Here is a 25,139-nt window from a genome sequence, read left to right on the forward strand (position 1 = left end):
CAAAAGAGACTGTCAGAACAGTGGTGATTTAGGAATGCGGAATATTATCTTCCCAGATGTCCGTATTTACACATCACCATCAAGCCCAATGAGAATAAAGACTTCCACTACACACAGAAGCTAAAGAAATGGAGTGCATCTTTTCATAACATTTTGATAGTCTCCCTGCTCTCCCAAACACGCCTTAAACACCAGCTCCATCAAAGGTAAAGCCTTCCTCTCCTCCCCGGGCAGTGACAACGATCAGATGGTTAGTGTTTACAACAAGAGTCACAATCAGAGATATGTTAAGGCTTAATTGCAGACTGTATAATTAGATTAACCCAATTAATGAGAGAGCTCGGTTTCACAATGCACCTTTATTATTTGAATGGTTTTTTGTCCCGGTTTCTTATTTCTAGCAGGGGAATCTTGAAACAGTTGCTTTGTCCTTGCTTGGTTTTAATTACTGCAGCAATGTTAGCTTTTTCCAGATTGATAGGGCGATGCGTGGCAGCATCATATTACAAGATACGCTCTTTTCTGGTGTTCTTACGTAAGTGTCTAATGCACAGAGTTCATTTATCAGTTCCAGCAGTTTCCTTGAATGGAGTAAATTAACATGGACCAGTTTCCACTGCTGTGATAGCAACCCTCCATACCTCCATCATGCTCACATAAGAGTGAAAACCAGAAAGACCCTTCAAGGGTCTTCCAGACCTGTAAGTCCCTCACTGGGGAGCAGGCTCCATTATCCTGAAGTCTCAGGCTCCTGCCAGCCTATCTTCATGTTATATAACTCCGTACAGCATAGACATCCTTTAGAGGAATCTAAACATGAGAAGAAGAATTTTTAAAAATGAGTTACCACACCACTGAATACTCCAATAAGGAGCAGTCTGAGTTCAGTATGTGAACACCTTACAGGAGGAGAATCTTAAAACTCTGGTCTTTTATGGCTATCAGGGAAGTTATGCAACAGAGACTTATTGGCCACACAATATGTTCTTACATTTAATTATTGCATACATACCATTACTGTCCCACTACCAGCCACCCACACATACACATGTGCACACATGTACACACAAACACATGCATACTTTAAAATATTTCTATACACCAGACATAGTACAGGTACTTTCCACACACTGACCTAAACCTCACTTAAAACCCATGTGCTGGATAGCCATTGCATCTCCATCTTAGAGACTGCCCTGACCTTGGGACCAGGGATGAGCAGGCACTCCAGCTGCTGTTTGTCCCTTACTCATGGCAGTGACCCTGTGTCAACACAGCAGGTGACATTGTCTATAGTGCTGGATTGTTAAATACAGTCTGCGGAGTATTACTAACTGCTCTCCTCTCTTTCCCACTCAAAGAAAGGAATGATTTGAAAAGTGAAAATGGGAGTCGAAAACACACAGGACAGAATCAGTACCACAGTCCCCATGGGACAGCTGAGACACCCCAAAGGTCTCAGGAGGGTCACGTGGTACCATCTTGAACTCCTTCCATAAGAGTCATGAATCAGATCTGGAATTAGGGGCCAGGTGGACAAGGAAACTTAACCCACAACAGAACTAATATCTCATTCACCCAGCTTTGACTTGAAAATCATATCAGTCATAAAAAATTATTTCCCCACTGTCTTCCGTCCTGAGTCATCGGGCCATATTTAATTTTAATCATTAATATGTAAAAATAATAAAAGCCACAAAAAAAATAGTCCGCAGTCAATTTTCTGATAAAGTAAATTTACTCCCTCCCACCACCATTTGTGATTTAAATGGCCTCCAGAAAGTTTTTTTTCTTGAAACTAAGTGTTAATTAAAAATATGGAAATGAATTTCAAGCATATCACAGGGCAGGGTGCGAGAGGTCGGCTCACACAACAATGCCCACCCCTAAAAACGTTTTTTTTTTTGTTTGTTTGTTTTTTTTAACTGTCTGGGTTATTAGTTTTCCAGGTTCCTCTTCCTAGAGAAGTCTGTGATCCTGGTGAAAACAGTAATTATAGTGACAGCCAATGGAACGAATAGCTCGCTGAGCAAAGCGTGGACTTCCGTCACCACCGACGCTGCCACCCTTCTACTACAACACAAATGAGTCACGTTCTCACACTTCACTGTCACCCCGAGTGATGCTTTTTATAGAGCGCCATGTTTAAAAGAAAATTCGATCCCCCATACCTTAAGTGCCGGCCTTCATTTGGCGACAAGTTCTCTTTCTGAATTTAATCGATCGAGAACTTTCCTTCTCAAATCCCCAGCCTTTTTTTTTTTTTTTTAATTCTTCTGAGCTTCCATTTTCTCACCCATAAACTACAGATAAATATTTCAGCCAATCAAGAACCGCTGTAGTGTTGGAATTACCCCAGGATAAGGTAATACTGGGTTTCCTGTCAGGCACGGGTGGGGCTGGATTCAAGTTCTGAGTGGAATTCACCATTTTGTGTCACCTTGGCTCAGTCATTTAACATCTTTGGGTTTTAGATGTCATGATGTCAATAAAACCTCTCTTCACAATGGAGCGTACGTCATTGTACAAGAAATGCTTGTAATGTGCTTTGTAAACCTGCCCCAGCCCAGTACTCCTAAACGTAAACCTCCTCAGCATATCCTTTTCTGATTTGGGGATGGCTCACCCACTGCACCCACTGCTCCACCACCCACCTTCCTCAAGGTCCTGTGAGCCGGGTGCGGCCCGAGGTAAGAAATGGAAACGCAATGCAAAATCTGTGAATCTTGGTCCTGGAGCACGGCATCTCCACTGCCCTGAGGAAGGTCCATGGAGTCACCCTTGGACTCTAGATGAAGGAGTGAGGGCTCTCCAGACTGTGAAAATACACTGTGTTTAGATTAACGTCCATCACGGCCTTGGGAGATGGCTAAGTAGTAAAGCCCTTGCCATGTAAATGTGAGGACCAGAATTCAGATGTTTAGCAGTCTGGTGGACATGGTGGCCCACCTCTAACTCCAGTGCCTGGAGGATGGAGCCAAGGGAATCCCTGAAACAGGCTAGCTATCTAGAATAACAGAATCTGTGAGCTCTGGGTTCAAGAGAGAGACCCTGCATCAGGTAGACTGTGATCAAAGAAGATGTCCAATGTCTCAGGCCTCTACAGGCATGTTCACTAACATGTACACACATGCATATTCACATACACACACCTGCCTGTCCACTCACGTGCAAACACGTATGCTCGGGCAACAAGCAAAAACATCATCATTCGTCAATTCATACGAAAGCTTAACTGTCAGTTAAAAACACTATGGAGGGCAGACAGATCAGTGGGAATCAGATTGTCTGTCTTGTGTCACTCAGATGAGTACTGTGCAGGTACTGCCTCCCTGTGATGCAGCCAGCTTCCAAATGGGACCATTTCTCATCACACCTTTGTCAAACCAAACCGCAGGGAATGAATGGGTTCAGAAGACCAGAGGGAATGATGCCGGTGGGATGCAGGGGAAAGGCATCCCTCAGAAGGTGCAGCCTGGGAAGACGGAGGTGAAAAACACACATCTCTGCATTTTCTTTCTTTCCTTCCTCCCTTCCTTTCTTTAGTCTTTTGTTGGTAGTGGTGGTGATGGTTCGTGTGTGGGTGTGGGTGTGTTTGTGTGTGGACCCTCCCACCATGGGACACATGCAGAGGTCAGAGGACAGCTCTGTAGCGGTAGTTGTCTCTGTTTACACCGGTTCTGGGGACTGAAGTCGAGAGGCCAGGCTTTCATAATGAGCACCATGATCTGCTGAGCCATCTCACAGTCCTTCTGTCCTTCTTTAAACTTCCTTTATCCAATAAATATTTATGGAGCACCCACCGTGCTTTAGGGACTTCGCACGTTGGAAAACAGTTAGAAAAAGTTAGTAATCCCTTACGGCTGGAGCCCCAAGGTCTGTGAAGGCAAGAACTTAGACTTCAAAGATGCAAATAAGCATGGTCCAGGAAAACAAGGAGTATGGCAGACATCACGAGACATCCTGGAGGTGTCCCCCAAAGAGCTTTGTGGCTGATTTGCTGTTAGACACAAGGCAGAGGGAATAACCATTGTGCTTCGCGGCCAGTAACTGTGCATCTACCGACATCACTAAGATAGAGAGGATGGGGGGAGGAGGCTTGGGAAGACAAGAAAACAGAGAACGTAGCAAGTCCAGGCCTGTGTCAAGCTCCAGTAAGCAGCGAATGTAGAGTTGAGATACTCTACATCACTACAGAAAAACACTGGGTCTGGGCAACTTCTGACTTGTGTAAACAGAGCAAAGGCCACGTGAAATTCAGTAACATGGCATGTAACTCCTGTAACTGGAACACAGACGACCTAACGAGACTCAGAAGGACTTCACAAAGAAACAGCTCAGACACAATGGGAGCAACAGACATTGAGGGAGGGAGCCCAGATTTCTAGAACATTCCAGCCTAGAATCAAGATATCACCAAAATATTTCACAGGTGCATTTAAGGCTAAACTGGCATAATTTACTAAAGGTCTTTTTTGAGAACTCTGTGTATGAACAACATTGTCCACAAAGCCTTACTTAGATGTAATTACTAAGATTTCTCATCTGATGGAAAACTCCAGAACCTTAGAGTTCCTTCAAGCCTGTTCTCTGCAATCTCTGATTTCCCCAGATGCTTGCCATGCAGACATACCCTCTATATAGAATAAAGAGCTGACCATGGAAGAGGAAGGGTCAGGGCTCCCCCTAAGCGAGTCTACCTTTACAGTAACAAGCTCCAAAAGGTGACCCACGTAGTGATATCTCCAACCCAGGAAGACCTTTTTCTGCCAGCCTGGGGACAGGCACCCAATATAATTAAAGAATCAGCTAGCCGGAAATTAAAAGAGGGAGTAGGAGAACCGAGGAGACCTAAGCAGAGAGGGAAATATTTATAGCTATGACAACATGTTTCCTAATAATAATTTATGAGCCTATCGGAGAAGAGGGAAGCACGCAATCTATGCATTAAAAAAAAAAAAATCCAAAATGTAAACATCATGCCCTCGGCAAACTTTCTTTAGTTAAAAATGAAGGAGGTTGACTAAAGCAAATGGCTGCATTTCCGTGGTCTCTTGTTTCCTTGATGCGAAGGGTTACCGGCTGATTTACAACTTCCCGTGTTGTTTTTCAAATCTATATTTGTCAGCGCATTTTTTAATGTCAGATTACTTAAAATAGATGCGTCGGGTCTTCGCAGTCAGGAACAATAACATCCATTGACTTCTCTAAAAGTTCTGTAGCACTTTGCAAAACATCCTAAGCGCCGAGCCTCCCCAACGTTGCATTTATAAATTAAATTCATTTCACTCCCAAACGTTATATTTCTAAATGATATTCATTTCGCTGTGCTTTCAAGAAGTTGTTTTTGTTTGTTTTTTTTTTTTTTTTTCTCCTCTTCCCAATTTTCCCGAGAACTCTAGGACTGGAGTTCAATCAGAACCCTTTAAAGTTTAGTGAACTCTGTCAACGCTTCATCCAAATAGACTCAGCCTCCTCTTGCTCAGGGATTTTAAACTGTCAAAATAACAGAGAGCACTCCGAACCCCCTCCCCACCCCCACAAAGACTGGAACCAAAAAAAATTTAGTATTTTCCATTGCAGTTTCTTTTCTAACCATTATAATTTATTGTCTGCAATAGTTTCTACAAATTACAGGTAGTTGGCTGTTCAAGAAAGGAGAGAATAGCCTCAAATTTGAAAAGCATGAAATCGCTTCATCTGTATATAAGCCCTCAGCAGGGCCAATGGAAATGCAAAAGAAAAGAGTGTAAAAATCTAGATTTTAAGTTTCTAACTGACAATTCAAAGCAGGCTTTCTACTAAGATAATCGCTTAGCTCATCTCTCTGAATCGCTAACTGACAGCGCTGTTTAATTCCAAATCCTTCAAAAAGAGATTATCTGACATCCTTTTTTAATACTAAAATACTCCGAAATAATACAGCAGCCTACATGAAAGCAAACAACAATGCATGGATGACTGCAGTGTTTGTGAAATACTTCAGATTGTCTACAGGTCCCTATCGTCGAGGGTAACACGGTCTGGTAAACAACCATGCTGCAGGTGGTCTGAAAAAATATTCTGAAAAATCATTCGGTGTTTCCCAGCTATTTATAACCATGTTTTCAACTCTCCCCCCGAGGAAGTTGCCGGATAGTCAGTCTAAGAATCAAAAGTACAAAGCCAAATTTAGTACTTTCAAGATCACTGATACTTCATTTTCACAAGAAACACATGCCCACCCTGTAAAGCCCTGATTCTTTACTTTTGATAAAAAAAAAAAAAAAAAAAAAAATGTGTTAAAGGGAACAAGTGAGATCTAGGCCACCACAGGCCACATTTGACACAGAAAAACAAAAGATAGACGGATAAATTAGGCAAGGAAAAGAGTAAAATCCCCTTTATCTACTAAGTGAATGATTTGCTTAAGTTCTGATAATGTGGCACAGTCACGAAATGCCTAATAACACCAAAGAGAACGTTCTTGGGTCAGGGGAACTCATCCAATGAGGTGGTGGCATTGGATGTGTTTGATATTTGGGAGACTGTCCCTGAAGGAAGCACTGTGGTAGCACATCCTACCGAGTTCATCAGGTTGCCTACGCAACATTAACAAATACAGATAGCGTGGACCCATGTCATCAAATATGGCTGCTGTAGTCTGTCTTCCAGTGACCCCATCAGCAAGATGATCCTTTGAATAATAACAGTAATTATAAATAATAATACGGTTTAATAATACCTCCCCCTTTGAAGAACGCCCAGCGTTTTTATCTGCATTATCTAATTTGTGCTTGAAACAATTCAATGTAGTAGCCAGGTAGCAATTATCATTACCCTTGTTTTATAGATAAATAAACTGAGGCCTAGGGATTTTCTTCACATCACACAATTAGGAACAGAGCCAAGCCCAGAGTCTATAATTCAGCTCTCTCCATCTTCCAGATTATTGTGTCCTCAAAAAATATCTGGGCATCTGAAAAACAGTTCTACCCCTTAGAAAATGTTTGTACTGGAGCCAGACCAAAACATCTTTTGCTTCTAAATTGCGTTTAGACTAGAGAAGGTAGGCCTTTTCTGATTCATTAGCGAGGGTCTGGCTATCTGCAGTCATGATGAGAGACACTCCCAGATTCTATCAAATGATATCACTGGCCCCGGACAGAAGAACACTTGCAAATCTCAAGTCTCTAAAAGACTCTAGAATCAGTTTAATTATCCAACTTTATACACACACACACACACACACACACACACACACACACACACACACATTTCAAACAAGAGCAAGTCAAGATACATTCATAAAAATGGGCCCAAAGTGTTAACTGGTGTACCCTAGCCAGATTGCAAATTGGTTTTCTGGGGCTTGCCAATTTAAATTCTTCCCTGCAGCTTCAGCTGGAGTGGGGCGTCTTCATTTCCTGTCCTGACTTGTTGTGCTGTGTTACCGGCCCCTGTTTAGGTGATTAGTATGTGTGTGGATCTGCTGGTCCCGAAGCTCTCTTAAGTTATAAATGTTCAAACTACCAGTGTGCTGTGGGTAAAAATAGCACTCGTTATTAGATGTCAATTCATAGCCTGCAGGAGCCTGGCAACGTTTTGAACCTTTTCAAAATGTAAATACTGCACATTAAGCATAGGAGAGAAAAATTAATGTGCTGCTTCTGCAAAATCATTTCTAAGTCAAAAATCCAAAGGAAGAGGAGGAAGAGGAGGAGGAGGAGGAAGATGGAGGAGGAGGGGGAGGAGGAGGAGGAGGAAAAGAAGGGCACTTCTAACAGAACTGGAATCTGCAGCAATGGGTATAATAAGTTTGTAAGGGCCGGAACACAAAAAGAAAACCACTGTAGAAGTAGATTAGTCTCTCTGATCATCTCCACTTTTGAATTTCCTCTTTTCAATTTAAGTTAATGGCTTCCTTGCGACCTTGCAGGTGCCATTCATATGCCACTACTTTAGATGCAGTGGATTGTGGGCAACAGGGCACTGTTTGTTGTTGTTGTTAAATTTTTTTTTTTTTTTCCAGAAGCACACAAGAGCTTCTTCATTAGACTTGCAAATGAGTCATGACTTTCCTGGGGGGGGGGGGGCGGAGGGGGGAGGGAGAGGACAGTTAAAACTTTACAAGAATTGTTTTGTGCCTTTTCCCTTCAGTTAATGGTGGGGAAAGTTGGCAATCAAGTTCGCTTTTTGAAACTTTGACATATTTTAGAAAGTTCTGATTTACATATGAAGTCATCCTCCAACAATTCCAAACAAATGTCTTTTCAAAGCAAGCCTACTTTCTGCCTTTGGCTCACAACAGAACTGAGCAGAGTCTTTTTTTTTTTTTTTTTTTTTTTGCTTTTCGACCACTCAAAAGAGTAGAAAGTTGTAGCCTCAGTAGATTCTTTAATGTTACAAATCATCTAATAACAGATTTTAATAACTGCAAATTTGCCACCTTAAGGATTTTCTAATGGTACAAACATAACCCACAAACCGCTTGTGGGTTACCCATTCTGCAAAGATGACTAAAGAGAAGCGGTGGGTGGGAGATCAATACTTTTGGAAAGGTTAGTTCAGAAAGTTTGGAAGACAAAGTAAAGTACCACAGCATGGACCACGTGACATCTTCACATGACTTCTCATACACACTAAGATCTGGAGACGGAGTCTGATTTCCTATAAGCATGTTTTCAGAGCCAAACTGACCCTCCAGAAGAGGTCAAAATTCCTAGCATTTATTCCCATGGTAGATATCCAATTCATATTGGAAACACACATTTCAAAAGATTTCTAGTGATTTCATTTGGCTCGCAAGTAAAGGGCTTACATTAAAAAAAAAAAAAAGACATAGTATTTGATGGTGGAGTTTTGTACTGATGAGTATTAAGTTATGCCAAAAGCCAGTCGTTTGCTATTCCTTAAATACCGTAGCACAAGTCAAGTAAAGCATGGATTACAAACCACCTTAAATAACACAACTGCAATGCACACACAAAGAACAATGTAGCCAGCTTCAGGTAATTTCCATGTAACAGATAACATCTGGGGGAAATGCAGAAAGTAAGTTATGCAAAACTAATTTGCAAGTGACCACATCTGTGGACGTTATTTATTGCATGTTCACTTAACAGTCCATTATTCTGTTTAGAACTCTCTTCTCTTCTTTATTAGAGCTTTTAATGTACTCACCTTGGATCCAATGGCCTGCTCATAATCAGAAAAAAAAAAAAAAAAAGTATAAGTGGCATTCATGTGAAGCAGCAACGTGGCTGTTTTTATTATATCCGTTTGTGTGCAAGCATTCAGAAACAGCAAGAGAAACACACTGATTGCTGCACATCCAAAGTAATATTTAGGGGTATTTGAAAGTCAAGCAAAACCAGTTATTTGGCCAAATGGATGTGTGTATATATCAGAAAGCCCTACCTCACCTTTTAAGCTCAGCGTTAGGCCTGAGGCAAGTCACTCCAAGCATTTCCCTTTGGTTCTTGGTCTGAACATCATGGGTGCTAGTCTTCTGCTGGGGGGGGAGGGGGTGACTAAATCCAGACCAAATAGGTTGTTTAGGGTTTTTTTGTTTGTTATTTGTATGTGTGTGTGTGTGTATATATATATATATATATATATATTTAATATCCTTACTTTATCATTTTCCTGCTTTTATTTTTCCAGATTTAAAAGGTAACATATTAGACTTTTGAGGGGTAAAAAAAATATGAGACAATTGCCATCCTACAGGAATGTATAAAAATAGTTATAAAACTGGCTTTATTTAATTTGCTTCAACTATTCGTAGACTTGAGGAAATTATAATGTTCTCTCAGAAAATCTAACTCAATAAAGCTGACCATGTCTCTCTGTTTTAAATAGATTTTATTACAGAGCCAGTGATGTTGTAAAACATGAGGTTTTGTTAAAAAAAAAAATACAAAGGCCTAATTGTATTTTTTAAAGAAAGTATTGCATCAGACGGTTTCATTTAAGCGTGTTTGCTGGCTCCGTGTGCTCACCACAATTATTGATTCTAATTTCCCTCCGACTTGTTTTTTAAGGAAGGCGATCACTTTCCATGGAGGAAAACTCACTGTGCTACTTGGGAGCCTTTTGTTTATTTCGAACTCTGTATTTAAAACGGCACCTTCGTCTACTGCCTAACACAGCTAAATTTAATTCTTCGCGAAGGAGAGAAACAGCTGTAGTTCGGTTCGTTAACAGTCTGCAGAGCATGCAAAGAAAAGAAACTCTCACCCCCACTCCTGTGCATGAACTGAATCAATTTAATAGTTATATGAACTACACACATTACCAAAAAAATCAAGGGAAAGAAAACCTCAACTGTCAGCCATAATTTCAGCTTCTGGGAAGAAATGCAAGCTTCAGCCTACCAAAGAAAGGAAGTAGGGAGCCAGAGAGATCCAAGTCTCCACATGTGTGTTAGGGCACATGTGTGCATGCGTGTGCATACACATGCACATTAATACATTCATTCACATACATAGACATAGACACACATACGAGATACATTCACATACACATCCACATTCATACAAACATGCACATCATATATATATATATATACACATAGATGTACAGATATACATACATATGTACACACATACATACACTCATGTGCATGTATACACATACACATAGACACACATACAGTTACACATTTACACAGACACATATGTGCACAAATACATACATTCATACACTCATACACATAGACACACTCTCACATGCATACACACATACAGAGAGAAAAAGAAAGCAAAAAAAAAAGTAGACAAAAGGGAGGGAGGGGGACGGATGGCTAAGTGGTTAAGACTCTAGAGGACCTGAGTTCAGTTCCAAGCACCCATGTTAGGCATCTCAAAATTCCCTGTAACTACAGCTCTATGGGGATCTGACGCACTCTTCTGGCATCCCAGACACCCCAATACATTCATACATACATACATACATACATACATACATACATACATACATACATATCCTTTAAAAGGAAATCAGTCAATCAATCCAGACCCCAGAGGTATATGGAGCAGGGGGAGAAAACGTAAGACTTGAATACGAACATCGTTTTGCATTTAAGTGTAGAATCTGCGGAGGACTAGGGCACCAGAGGACCAATTCAAGTGGAGAGGCTCTCTGAAAAGAATGTCAGGCGGTGAAGATGAACAGGCCGAGAGCCTCAGCTCGTGTGCCCAGAGCAGTGTGGGTGACAGTGGACGACACAACATTCTACCCCATTGAAAAGAAAAGTGTGTGTGTCCCCCACCCCCCGCCCATCAGCACATGCTCGATGCCCGCAGCCAATCCAGTCAGCTGGCACTCTTTCTTCTCTTCACAGTCTCCCTCGTCACCATCACCCCCAAACACACTTCCTACACTCAAACAGCCCATTTTCCCCACGGCTCTGATTCCCACGGGCAGCTTCTTCGTTTTACCTGTAAGGTTCGGAGGACCCTGAGGCCTGGTTAGCCCCTTTCTTGCCCCGGGGAAAATGAAGAGCAAGATGGGAGTTTGCAAGCCCAGCGTGGGGGTGGGGTGGCACATAACCACGAGAAGATGGGGTTCCTTTACCCGCTCTCCGCCCTCACTCACCAAAAGGCAACAGCTTATGAATGTGACGGGAAGACGTCTCCTCAATATTCTGACGAACACTGAATCTACTCAAGATAAACAGCAGGAATGATGTCATCTAACAGAATAAAAATCAAAGCTCAGCAATATCAATAACTTCCCAGGATGGCCACTTGATGATATATTACGGTTTACTGAAAATAGCAAAAGTGAAGACCTCACTGCCCCAGGCTTTAACGCCATGGATGTCACTATGTAATTATTTGATCCCAGACCAATCATTTCACCACTCCATTGCCAAACATTCTTGCTACCATATATCTACAACTAAACAGCAACTACCTATATGGTCAACAACAACAAAAAAAAATTAATAATATAAATTCAGCTCAAATTCAGCATACACATTGGTAAAACCAGGGAACAAATCTACCTCCAGCACTATCCAAAGCCTATAAAGGAAAAACATTAATATTTAAAAGATGGGATGTGCCAGGTGGCGGTGGCACACGCCTTTAATCCCAGCACTCAGGAGGCAGACCAGGCGGATCTCTATGAGTTCAAGGCCAGCCTGGTCTACAGAACGAGATCCAGGACAGGCACCAAAACTACACAGAGAAACCCTGTCTTGGAAAAACCAAAACCAAAATAAAATAAAAGATGGGATGTAACACGGAGAACTTAGAAATGACTGTATGATTCTTTCATGATTTTTCCCCCTACAGGCATCCTAAGATGGTAATAGGGGTGGGGTATGCTTTTCCAAAGTTCTGTCTTCCAATTTGTATGCTCAGGTCCAACTCTGTCAGTATACCAGTGAGTGACTTCATCTCAGAGCTCCGCTAACAAGCCCATGAGAGTTTACTATGTAAATTGGAACACGTTATTGATTTATAGTGGGGTATGTAAAAGACATAAAAACCAGAACACTCAAGTAGGCATGTCTTTACAGATCAACTGAGATGGGAAATTAAATTATAGTCAAAAACATTGCTTGTTAAACATGGAATTAGAACAAGAGGAACTAATTAAGTGATTCAGAGGTTTAATGCTGTTAGTGCTTGCTCTCTTCTCCTCTTTCAATCTACCTGGTGGTGGCGGGATGGACCCTGCCAACATCGGCACCCATGGCTCTCCTTGTCCTTCGCTGCCGTTGGTGACGGTCTCCCTGCACTGCATTTACATCCTCTTGGCAAAGACATGTCGACTGCTGACAGTAAAGTCCTGCTCTGCTGTGAGTTTTCAGTGAGTCCCTCTGATGATTCACACTGCTCTGGTTTTATACACACATTATACTTCAAAGATTCTATTGTGTTCCACTGCCATGTTCTTTGTGTGTGTGTGTGTGTGTGTGTGTGTGCCTAAGTGTGTGGTGTGTGTATGCCTGAGTGTGTGGTGTGTGTACACACACGTGCAGCCACCTGCATGTGGAAGCCACAGGTCACCTTTGCGTGTTGCACTGTCCACCTTTTTTTTGGAGGGGGGAGACAACAGAGCCTGCCAATGATCCTCAGGGACCCACCCCCACCTCCCACCCCCGTCTCTTACGAAGCACTGGGATTATGAACGCATGCCACCATGCTTGGCTTTTTTTTTTTTTTTTAATGTGGGTCCTGGGGATCAAACGCAGGTCCTTGGCGAGACCAACCCCACTACTGGGTTGTTGATAGCTGCTCTACTGCACCACAAGAACCCTGGGATCCTGCTAAGTCGTGTCAGTCATCACCAGACTGTTACCGGGTGTAGAATGCACCGTACCCTCTGCCAGAAATGGAGAAGACAGATGCACCAGGGGTCTGAAGCTTGGCTCTCTCCCTACAACAAGCTGATACACAGGGGCATGGGGCATGGGGCAGGGAACAATGCAAGTGAATGAACCTTCAACCACACAGAAACAGTAAGAAGAAAGCGCTAACTATGAGTGAGAGATGGTACTTGGAAAGCACCAGGCAACGAAGTGGGCAATGGTATCAGAGAGTTGAAGCAGATGGTACTTGAAGAAGACACCAGATTTGGAAATGCGCCAGTCCTGTGAGGGAACCGGCTGAGACAGTGCCGCTCAACCAAAGCTCTTCTTTTCCAGCAAACCATAGAAGCTGTCAAGCCTGCAGACTACCCTTTCCCAGCCCCGCTGGAGGAAGGAATCTCTTTGGACATCTATTCAGCCTTCATAGATCGATCGCCAACCCCAGAGACTGAACAGAAGGTAGGCTTTAGTTTGCCTTTCCTCCCCCTGCTAAGCATTATACCGGCCCAAGGTGGAAAGAACCTCACATTATCCCATTGTCTTTGCCACTGACTTTTTTCCTGGCCAGTAAAAATATTCTCTTCAGAGTTGATTCACACATAGGCCAGCTGATGGTGGCCAGGAATTTTTAGCTCCTCCCCTACCCCCTATCCTACCCAGGCTCCACCTTCACAGTCCCCAAAGTCTCTTGTAATCACCGAGATGTGTGGTAACATAAAATCCAAGTCCCCTTCCAGTTCACCATCGCTCCTGGTAGGGCCAAACAGAGCACAAGTGTGAGGTTGCCTAGAAATCGCTGAGTACTCCAGTGCTCGCTTGAATGTTGTTTTCTTTCAGTATCTACATGTGTTTATTTCCCATGTCTTAGGTGCCGGATCACGAGCAGAGCCCTCAGGAGCCCCAGCCAGAGACCGAAACGGCAGAGGTGGATCCTTTAGTTGGCTTCACTATTGATGACGTAAAATCAGCATTGGCTCGCGTGACAGATGAGGTTTTGTTGAACATTCAGGTACTGAGCGCAGGCAACGAACTCCCCTTTATGCTTGGTGAATTAGCCAGCGCCAGCCTCGACATCTGTAAACACTGTCTGCTCTGGCCAAGCAAGAGCAAGGTTTACGGTTTGCACACTTTATCTTACAAGGCTACATAATCCTCAGCTGAGTCTTCTGAATTCAGTAAGATCACAAACCAGATTTGCCAGCAGCGCCTCGTGTGCTGTGTGTTATCAGCTTGCAAAATCTTTCGACACTGAAACCCCAGAAAAGCAGCATGGGGAAGACTTTGAGCCACATTACACTGTAAACAGGCCTTATGCAAGAGTAAATGACACAGGCTTCTGAAGACCGAACGCTGCCAATCGCTGCCAATCGCTGCCGATCGCTGCCAATCGACCATCATGTTTAGCTAAGTCACCTCACCCAGTTTCAGGCATGAAATTCTTCTCAAGCACTTCCTCATCTTCACATATCACTAATTGCTAAGCCATTTGCACCAACGGTGCCCAAAGAGTGGGTAGCAGGCACCACCTCTGGGCAGCTGCCCGTCATGTCTCAAAGGGTTACTTGTGTTTACTACTTCTTCCCCATTCTGTCCAAGAAACAACTACTACTACCTCCACGTAAAGACTTACAGGAATTCACATGATTTTCTAAGCCAAATGCTTACATAAAGTGAATTGCATGTTTTGAGAAATGACCATAAATCACCACAACACTTATGCATCTAAGGGGAAGCTTTCGTTGTTATCTGAACTTGGGACCATGTATAAAAAGCGCACTGTATTAATAACTAATTTGGGAAAAGTAAAAGCGTAGGTTGTCCTAAGCATACCTTGCTGCCCGTTTAATCATCAAATGTTATTGCAATATTTACACAAACATTTAATGGTCCGGTGCCAACAGAATCAGGCAAAGTCCCCCAGCTTAATAAGGGGTGTTTAGTGTTTACCAGAAATAGTGGAAGAACACGTTTTACACAAAGGGGTATTGTTAACAGCCCTGTGAATGTAATAACTGGTTACTGTGTAGAAGGGCAGAGTGTAGTGAATTAAGCTGAGTTCAGAACGTACCTCCTTTTTAGATTTGATAACGTTTCCTCTAAATATAGTTTATGTATAATCATTTCCCAGGGCTCCTTTGCAATCCCACAGCTCTGAAATTATTGCTGAGGAACTACTAGCCAAGCAAGAGAATTGTTCGCGGGACCCACAATTGAAAACATCTTTACCAAGGCCATGGAAGGGAGCTGCATGTTTCTAACTATTCACTGATGATTTTCTTTTAGAGGATTAGAGTCTGCAACATTGGCACCTCTCTTCTTTGACAGAAAGAATAGGGTTGGTATATGGGCTTGTTGTCTTCCCATTAACATGAAGCCATCCGGAAGTTCAGTAGCTTGTATACCGAAGTGCGATTATGCACAGAGAGAACATGGACCAGAGTGGAGATACCTAGACTTCGTAGGTACTGTGATTGTCTCTGTACTGGATGGATCTAATCAGCTTGGGCAAAATTACTGCTGACTTTTCAATGAAATGGCAAGATGATGTAGCTTTCTGCAGTGTCTGAAGATAGCCAACCACCCTGTGTATTTTCTCTCTGTAATCCTACTAACCTCCATGCAAGTGAAGAGGGCATTTCTGGTGACAAGCAGGACCCAGACAGATTACTGTTTGTCTACAGTTCCCAGGCTCAGCAGGCTCAGCAGGGGCTGTGAGCCTGGTCCCAGTTGCAACTCCAGCACCAGCCAAGGAAGCCACACATCTAACACGAGGCCCAGGCTCCTTTGACTGTTCATACACCTGTGGCTTCCTACTTTCCCGGTGTCTACCTTCCTCTTGGACAAATTCCAAGCTGGGCCACTGCCCTGAGCCTTGCTTCAGTTTTTCCCTTGGTGTCAGACAGGCTAAGTTACTTTCCACTTCTAAACGATCCTAGTTCTAAAAACTGCCATACCCCTTTTCAAAACCATGTGCACTTGACACTGGATACCCACACCTGCCGTATGCGCTTAACGCGTTTTGCTGTCAGTGTTTGTGAGTGCTCCTTTGTTTGATTTTTCCTCTTTTTAAAAGTCGCACTGTCACTGCAGTTTTTGCAAAAAACAAAAACAAAAACAAAACAAAAAACGTCAATAGAGAGTTCATATTTCAGTACATTGTCTAGGAGTTATTTCTCTATTGTAATTCCAAGCCAATATCAATTTCTCTAATACAGAACCTCCTGAAATGGAGTGTAAACCCTTAATATTTTATGTCCATCTACTTATTTTTCCATGATTCACTTTGTAGTTGAGAGATTTATTAAGAATGAAGTTACCTTGGCCCTCAGATGTCAATTCAAATAACAGGAAATAGACCAAACATTTTAAGCCAATATAGTTTAGGTATTTTCATTTTAAAGATACATTCAGAATGAAGTTAGTTCTGCTGTGAGTTGCATAATAAAAATAACACCCAATGGAACAAACTTTAATGTATTTAAAGAATAATATTCTAGAGAAATTGGAATGATAACGCCGGACTCTTGCATTAATGGTTGGCTGTTGGCCTTGACACAACAAAGGAATAAAATAATGCCAGAAAAAGTGAACAGAATTTGCCATCCTGCCATTTTCAATGTCTCAGGTCAACTTCGAATTGTCCGGGTTAGAAAAGTCATCCGAGGTAGCAGTCGGTGAAAGCTACTGAACACAGTGCAGGGACTTTAGAACAGTTCCTAAAGCAGATGGAATCAGACCCAGCCCAAGCTGAAGGTAATGTGTCTTCTCAGCAGCATTCTGAGGCGTAACAAGGATGACAGCAAACCAGCAGGTCCAGTGAGTAGACACAGGGTCCTTTCGCTCAGTCTCCTCTGGTTGTACCTAAACTAACGTGCCAATCACCGAGGTCCGGTGGTCAGGAAGTTTCCTCTCCTGCCAGGACTGTGTTCTTGCTACTTTCATGAACCTTCTCTCCAAAGCCCACATGCAGTGTAGTAAAGTCTGTCTCTGGGAGATACAAGGAGAACCCCCAGATTCTTGTGAAAACCCTAGTGAGGCTCCAGAGAGGAAACGGTAGATGACACAGCCTGGCCATTCTTTTCTGGAAAACGTGAGGTGACAGGTGGACACAGAAGAGCATTGGTGAATGGAGAAACCCAGCGTCTGCCTAGAGCAAGTCCTCTCAAGCCTGTGTCAAAATGATGTTCTCAGACCATTTCAACACCTAGCTGGTGCAATCTATCATAAATGGATGTTAATTCATAAGGTGTAACAATTTGTTTTTAATATTTCATGATAATATATTAGTGAACTATGCCATTAGTAAAGTTTATTGTGAAATCAGGAGTTGGGATTATGAATGCAAAGCTGAAGTGCCATGTTAACTAACCCCTATTCCCTACTTCATTTTCCAGATAAAGACTAGGCAAAGTGATTAAGTGACTTGTCTGAAGTGGCCTAGCCTAACTAGACCATAGATTAGTTGGCAGTACATAAACCATGTTCCTTCTAGTTCTGCTAAAGTACTGCATGGGGGGTATCAGTGAAAAGGGTAACCAGAGGACCATTTCATCCCTTCACTTGCCTCATCCACTCACCAATAACAAAGAGAAAAAATGAAGACACCAGAAGTCAAAAGTTAATCTCAGGGGGAAAAAAAGAAACAAAACTTAAAAGCTCTGCCCCGTTTCTTACTCATACAAATCATGAATCTAGAATTGTTGACGCCAATGTGACCTGTCAGAAATATCAACTGTTTCTATGATGGTAAAAACCAAATCTCATTAAAATGGTAATCAGAGGAAAAGGGGAAACATTTCAAAATCACCCATTATATTTACCTTCTTAAAAAATTACATAAATACATAAAAATATTTTTAATCATATCTGGTCACAGTGATGGTTTTTATTTTTTTCTATTTAAATGAAATAATAAAAGTTCCTCAGAAATACAGTTACCACGAAGATTTCAAATTATGTTAACTATTAAATACTCTACACTTTGACTCATGAACACACAGGAGTAAAAGGTACTCTCTATACATGTGTAGATGTCCTCCGGCCACACAAAAAAAAACAACAAGCATCCCAACTGCCCTTGTCTCTGTATGCAACTGTGTTATCTATCCTGGTGGAAGGAAGGCATTTCCTGCGTTCCCAGTGTTGAGATTGGCACACACAATGAGGTGCACTTCTGGAATGGCACAGGTAGCAATGTTAGTGTGCAAATTACCAGCATCAGAGGCTTAACGCCATCACAGCTGCCATGCTAGCTAAAGCCTGTCACCAATTGCTTATGAGTTCCCCTCTCTTTCTTCTGTGTGTACCAAAAATATATTACAAAGTGGCATGCGTGCAAGAATTGCAATGTATGATGAATATTCTTAATTATGAGAGCTGTCCTAATTATGAGATTATTTGTGTTATTATTTCACACACGGAAGCTTCCAGGAATCCCATTCAGAATGCATTAGAGGGAAGCCCAAAAGGAAGGGTGGAGGGGCCACGGAACTGCACCAACAGAGCCCAAAGCAGTCATTCCGATTCAGCCCTTATTGGCAAATCTGTCTGGAAACGCAGGTCAGTTATCCTATGCTCCAACACGAGGCTGTGTGAAAAATGGCTGTCCAAACACCACTTCCTGTCCGTGGTAGACATGCTATACATTGGGAATGTGCAGAGAAATACAATAAAGTGTTATCGCATCACCACAGGCTGGAACACAGCTCTGTCTGCAAAACAGGAAGGTGTGTGAGGGATAATGTCTGTCTTTCGGCACTATAGTATGTTAAAACCACAAAGACAACGTGCAGCCAAAGATAGCTCCATCATAACCACTTTTTTTTTTTTTTTTATGATTGTCTCCACAGAAGGAGATAAACGAAAAACTGCAAGCACAGGAAGAGGCCTTCACTGCACGAATAGAGAAATTGAAAAAGGCCTGAGGACTCCTCCATACCAGTGAAGGGATGCCGAACTTCAGAGAAACAAACAAACCCGGCCGGAATAATAAGACTCTCTGGAGTGCTGTGGCGCCTCCATGTAGCTGTGAAAGGAAAGCCCTCTTTCCTTTATCCCGACCGATGAGCCACGCCTTGTCCTGCCTCCCCTGTCCCACACCCACCTCGCCGTGCCAAGGGCAACAACAGCACTTGTGTGCAAGAGTTTGGAGCGTTCCGTATGAAAATACAAGGACCGTTAGGATGGCTCCATGTCGTTTTGACTAATAAATACTATTCCTCGTCTATGGGAATAAAACCAGCCTTTTGAAACAAACAACAACAAAAAATTGTAGAAAAATAGTAAGTTTTACCACTGGGAGCTGGATGGGCTGTCACATTGGCGTAGCACTGTGAGGAGACGCCATACCTTACTACAAGGGCAAACTTGCCAACCCTACAGCCACCCTGACATGAACTGCAGGGTTGTTGTTTTTGTGTTGTTTGTCGTTGTTGTTTTCTTATTTAACTCATTTGGTTTTCTTATTTAAACCTTTCCATGTGAAACCAATTTTCTGAAATTATATAATGCAGTCTGAAGCATTTTAATTTATTCTGCACTGTATTTGCTGTTTCTAATCTTGTTACCCTCCCAGGAGAACTCATGACCTATATAAAAAGAAGCAATGTATAAATGATTATTAAAGGCCAACCTATATATAGATTGTAAAAATCTTAAATACAAATCAAACTCAGAGTTCCTAAAATTAACCATTATACTGCATAGGAATGATGGGGTGGGGGGAGAGACTCATGGAAAAAAAAAAACCTCAAGCCTTTAAATACTCTCATGAAAATACAATTTGAAGATGAAAATAGGTACATGACAATGGTTTGTCCCTAGTTAGAAAGATTAATTAATGACCACCTAGGCCCTTCCCTATGTTCCTTGACTTAGGAATATTCTAGAATGTGGACATAACATTGCTGAAGGGAGAGGAATCTCTCATGAACTTTTGATTCTGGGTAGCACTTGGTTGGATATGGGTGATGGCCTTACTCTCTCAGTCAGGATCCAAGGAACTATCCAGAATGTGTTCTTCTGGGACACAGGTGAAGCCTACAGCATGGCGACATCTCCCAACTCCAGAGGAATTCTTAAGATTAAGGCATGCTTGCTTCTCATACAAGAGATATGGGACTGCCTCCCCTTCCCCAGATCCTCTTCCTGCAGGAAGTGTGAAAGGCTGTAGGAGACCACCAGGAAGGCTCTTGGTCTGCATTTCCTTAGCTGTCTTTTGGGAGACAGCAGTGGCTCTGAAGAAACCAAGGAAAGGTAATAAAGAAACTTCTAGAAATGACCAAGCAAAGTTTAGTCCAAATGACCCATCAATGACATATAGTGGACCTAAAAGAATGTGTCCTTGAGGGAGATAATAGAAAGATAGATGACAGATAGATGGTTAGATAGATAGATAGATAGATAGATAGATAGATAGATAGATAGATAGATAGATAGATAGAAAGATGGATGGATGGATAGATGGATGGATGGATGGACGGAAGGACAGATAGATGGATGATAGACACATGTAATCTTCTTTGTAACCATAAGAGACTGGTAGGTATTATGAGTCTTATTTTATAGTGCTGGATGGAGCCTAATTCATGAACATAATTTAAAGCAAATTACAATTCAGAATTAATGGATCAGGGACTAGAGAGTTGGCTCAGAAGTTAAGAGAACATGCTGCTCCTGGAGGAGACCCAGATTTGGTTCTCAGCACCCATATGATGGCTCATAACTTCCCATAATTCCATTTCCAGGGGACCCAGCACACTCTCCTGGTCTCCAGGTCTCCTGGTCTCCTGGTCAGACAGGCAGTTCAAATACATAGATGCAGGCAAAAATAAAAATCAAATAAATATTTAAAAAAGAATTAGTGGACCACAGCTTTAAATCCAGTTGTACATAATTTATAGAGGACAAAGGTGGAATGTAGAGAAATTTTACAGTAATTTTCCCATCATTGCACATCTGGTAATTGGTAGAATTGGGTTTTGAACCTGGAGTCACATAATCAAAGCTGATATACTCAATCTTTGTCTTCATCCATCTCACAGTGAAGATGAACTAAAGTAAAAACTGATGGTTTTTGTCTGTGTGTGATCATGGAATACCTACTTACATGACCAGCACATCCAGTATTTAGGAAATTCAAAAGAGGATCATAGGACCAGATGTCTAACTCAGATCCATCTACCCAGTCCTCAGTGGTATATTCAGCTGAGCATGGCCTATGTGACTGGACATTGGCTGGTTATCCAAAGACAAAATTTGTCTCTGTCTTAACTATCTGTCACAGTGGACACTATGGCAAAAAAAAAGTTTCAAGGAGTTAGGGGCAAACTTAGCAAAGCATCCTGGTGTAGCCGGAGAGGTCAGGGAGGGGTTATCCATGCAAGAGTACCATACAGGCACTCACAGTGCACCTGGGAGAACGAGCGGTCACTTGATGGAAGGTACAGGAAGATGCACTCCAGGCGCGGGGAAAGAGGAGAGAAATTTGAGTCTGCTCAGCCTAGGATGCTCTGAGGATGGTTTGGAAGAGGTGATCTTAGAGCTGAGCTAAGAGGAGGAAGAAAAGAAAGAGAAGTCAAACAAAATCCATGCTTAGGAATACTTGTTCCAGGCATCAAGGATGCAAGTGAAGTGACCTTTCTCTTGCGTTGCCAAGTAGAAACTCTGGTCATTCCATATAGTGTTGTCGGTTGGTTTTGCTTTTTTTTTGGGGGGGGGGGGCTTGCCACCCAGCTCCCAAATAAATTACAAGGAGGCTTATTCTTAAATATAAATGCCCGGCCTTAGCTTGGCTTGTTTCTTGCCAGCTTTTCTTAACTTAAATTATCCCCATCTATCTTTTGCCTCTGGGATTTTTCCTTTTCTTACTTCTGTAAATCTTACTCTTACTCCATAGCTGGCTGGGTGGCTGGGTGGCTGGGTGACTGGCCCCTAGCATCCTCCTCTCCTTGTTTTCTTTCTCTTTCTTCTTTTTCTCCCATATTCTTCCTTCTATTTATTCACTCTGCTTGACAGCTCCCACCTATCCTTTCTCCTGCTATTTATTAGACCACCAGGTGTTTTAGACAGGCAAAATAACACAGCTTCACAGAGTTAAACAAATGCAGCATAAAAGAATGCAACACATCTTTGCATCATTAAACAAATGTTCCAGAGCATAAACAAAGGTAACACACCTTAAAATAATATTCTACAATAATGCAGCTCTGAGGGAAAGGGATATTTACAGGATCATGTCCCTGAGAAAATAACTGTGATGGTTTTCGATCTCAAACCCTACCGCTCTTAATTCAGTGCTATTTCTAGCACGTCTAGTCGGCATGGTGACCCTACTAAAAAAAAAAAAATCCAAATGTGTAGCCACAAATTTTATGACCCAGGAAGTGAAATCAGCCCCTCTACTTATAAAATCTTTGAGGAAATTTCCCGTGTAGAAGAATTACACATAAATTATGTAGGCATGCTACTCTAAAGATGGAGCCATATTAGTCCCACCTGTGTGAGGAAGAACAGAGTGACTTGCTTCCAGAGAATAAGATGTGGGAAAGGAAGAGGTAGGAATCAGACCCTCACAGTGGACATCCCTAATCAATACTGTCTCCACTGGGTAGTCCAGTCCATTATAGTCATCACAAATCATGAAAATAGTTTTCTACCTCCATCATCTCCCTCCCCAAGTAAGGGGAAACAGCATGAGGAAATACTAAGAAAATCCCAGTGGGGAGAACCGCTATGCCTCAATGACGCTGCCCAATGCTCTCAAAGGTGATCAGAAATGGGATGAGGGGGGATGAGAAAATATCACCTCCAAAAGGAATTTGAGGAGGAAACACGATGGCCTAACATACTTTGGTAGCTGGATAGGATTACAGAACACAGAGGAACTGCAAAAGCTATGAATAAATAATGGATTTGCACAAAAATCCTTCAATACCAGTTAATTAATTTAGGCAAATGCATCATACTAATGTAAGGTTAGTGACAATGCTAATAATTAGTAGTAACTGGGAGGGAGGGATGGGGGAGACCATGTGAGTCTGTGACACCTGCCCAGTTTGTCTACAAACTAAAATGGTTCTACAAAAATAAGATCTATTAATTAATTTAAAAGGGAATATTGAACAGAATAAAACAAAGTAATTAGGAAGAAAAATGATCCAGACCATGTTTTGTCATTAATGAAATGACTCTGCCTTCTAAATGGTACAAGAAAAAAAAAAATCAAAGATACTCCTCTTACAAAGAGTACTAAAGAGTAAATGCTCATGAGGGAAACAGTGATGAGGGAGCCTACCTTGGGGTGGTGGGTAGAGGTCTCGCTCCTGGATCTCCCCACACCCTTCTCAGTTCTGTGGAAGAGCTCAAAACTTTCTGGAAATATACTCACTTTATAAATAGAGAGTATAGTGAGTTATTTTAGAACTGAAGTCTCAGGGCTGGAGAAATGGCACAGTAGTTAAGAGCATTTAACGTTCTTGCCAAGGACCCAAGCTTGGTTTCCAGCACCCACATCAGGCAGCTCACAACCCACCTGTAATTCCACTTCCGGGAGATCTGATGCCCTCTTCTGGCCTCTGCAGGCTCCTGCACACACTTGATGTACATAAATACATACAAGCACACACAAATACACATAAATAAAAACAATGAGTATTGAAACAAACTGAAATTTCTACAGATAGTGTCTTAATACAGCCAATCAGCTGACCTTGGATTACTACCCTTCCATCAAGTGGTCCCAGTCTCCCAACTGCTCCTGGTGACAGCAATGACCTCTTTTCCTTGTCTTTTCTGATGTTATAATTTGTGTTGTTATTTTTCCTTAACTCCCCTCAGTCCCCTTTGTAGCTGTAATTAGACCTTAGGGTTAGGATAAAGTAAATAGGTCACAGTAAATTGACAGCAGTGAAGATTCACAAAGAAGAAGAGTTCTCACCCTACTTTGTCAGACTCAGAGCTCCTTCTATCTGCTAAGGAAGCAGAGCTGGCTACAATGAGTCCATAAATGTGGTCCACAGGGCCACAAGAAGGAGCATGAGTTTGCAGGGAGTCCTTGTGGAGGCTGATCTTGATTTTTGACCATTGACTCGGCAAGATCTGTGATTCACTCAGACATACCTCTAGGTGGGTCTAGGAAGGCATTTCTAGGAAGCATTGCCTGATGGGAAAGACCCTCCCCACAGTCAATAGCATCCTTCAACAGACAACTCAGCTACAAAGAGATCCAAGGAAAAATGGTGTACTCATCGCCTTTCTGCCTTGGCCCTTGCTGTTGAGTATGTCCCTCTCTCCTGCTGCTGTTGCTGCTGCTGCTGCTGCTGATGATGATGATGATGCTACTGCAGCTGATGCTGATGACGATGATGATGATGCAATCTGTCAGTGACATCAGTATCCAGCCTCTTGGCATTTCAATGTCATAGAGACTGAAGACCTGAGACTCTCCAAGAGTCTTCCAGGCATTGAGTGCCAGATTGGAACTGCTAAGGAAGCCAGCTTTGTCCCCTGAGCAGCTGGATGAGTATCTCAGGCTCTCCATCACACAGACCATTGGCCTACCAGGCCCTTTCAGTTGTAAATCATTCAATGGAATCCCTTCACACACACACACACACACACACACACACACACACACACACACACACACTTTCCATTTTGTTCTTCTAGAAACCCAACCCAAAATAGTCCCAAATGTCTGCCCTGCTATGATGAAGAAACCAAGGTCCAGAAAAGCAAAACTGCCATGCACACCATACAGAGTAGTGTGGTTGTTCCTAGAGGTACCTACCTGTGGGTTATTGTTGCCTCTGTCTAACCTGCCTGAACTGGCTCA

General features: G+C 42.3%; 1 protein-coding gene across 2 annotated transcripts in view; it reads left to right on the forward strand.

The window, feature by feature from the left end:
• Window positions 1-19,411, forward strand: part of Cabcoco1 (ciliary associated calcium binding coiled-coil 1) — an 86,242-nt gene extending 66,831 nt beyond the window's left edge. Inside the window, exons 6-8 of one of the 2 annotated variants that reach the window (XM_059282227.1) lie at window positions 13,643-13,765; window positions 14,175-14,315; window positions 19,156-19,411. In XM_059282227.1, the coding sequence (XP_059138210.1) occupies window positions 13,643-13,765; window positions 14,175-14,315; window positions 19,156-19,230 (339 nt within the window). In that variant the 3' untranslated portion in view covers window positions 19,231-19,411. Of the gene's footprint in view, window positions 1-10,025; window positions 10,122-13,642; window positions 13,766-14,174; window positions 14,316-19,155 lie in introns of those variants that run through there. The other variant, XM_059282228.1, reaches the window with a different exon arrangement.
• Window positions 19,412-25,139: the final 5,728 nt, after the last annotated feature.

The sequence above is a fragment of the Peromyscus eremicus genome, chromosome 16_21, assembly GCF_949786415.1.
Source record: "Peromyscus eremicus chromosome 16_21, PerEre_H2_v1, whole genome shotgun sequence".
NCBI classification, from domain to species: Eukaryota; Metazoa; Chordata; class Mammalia; order Rodentia; family Cricetidae; genus Peromyscus; species Peromyscus eremicus.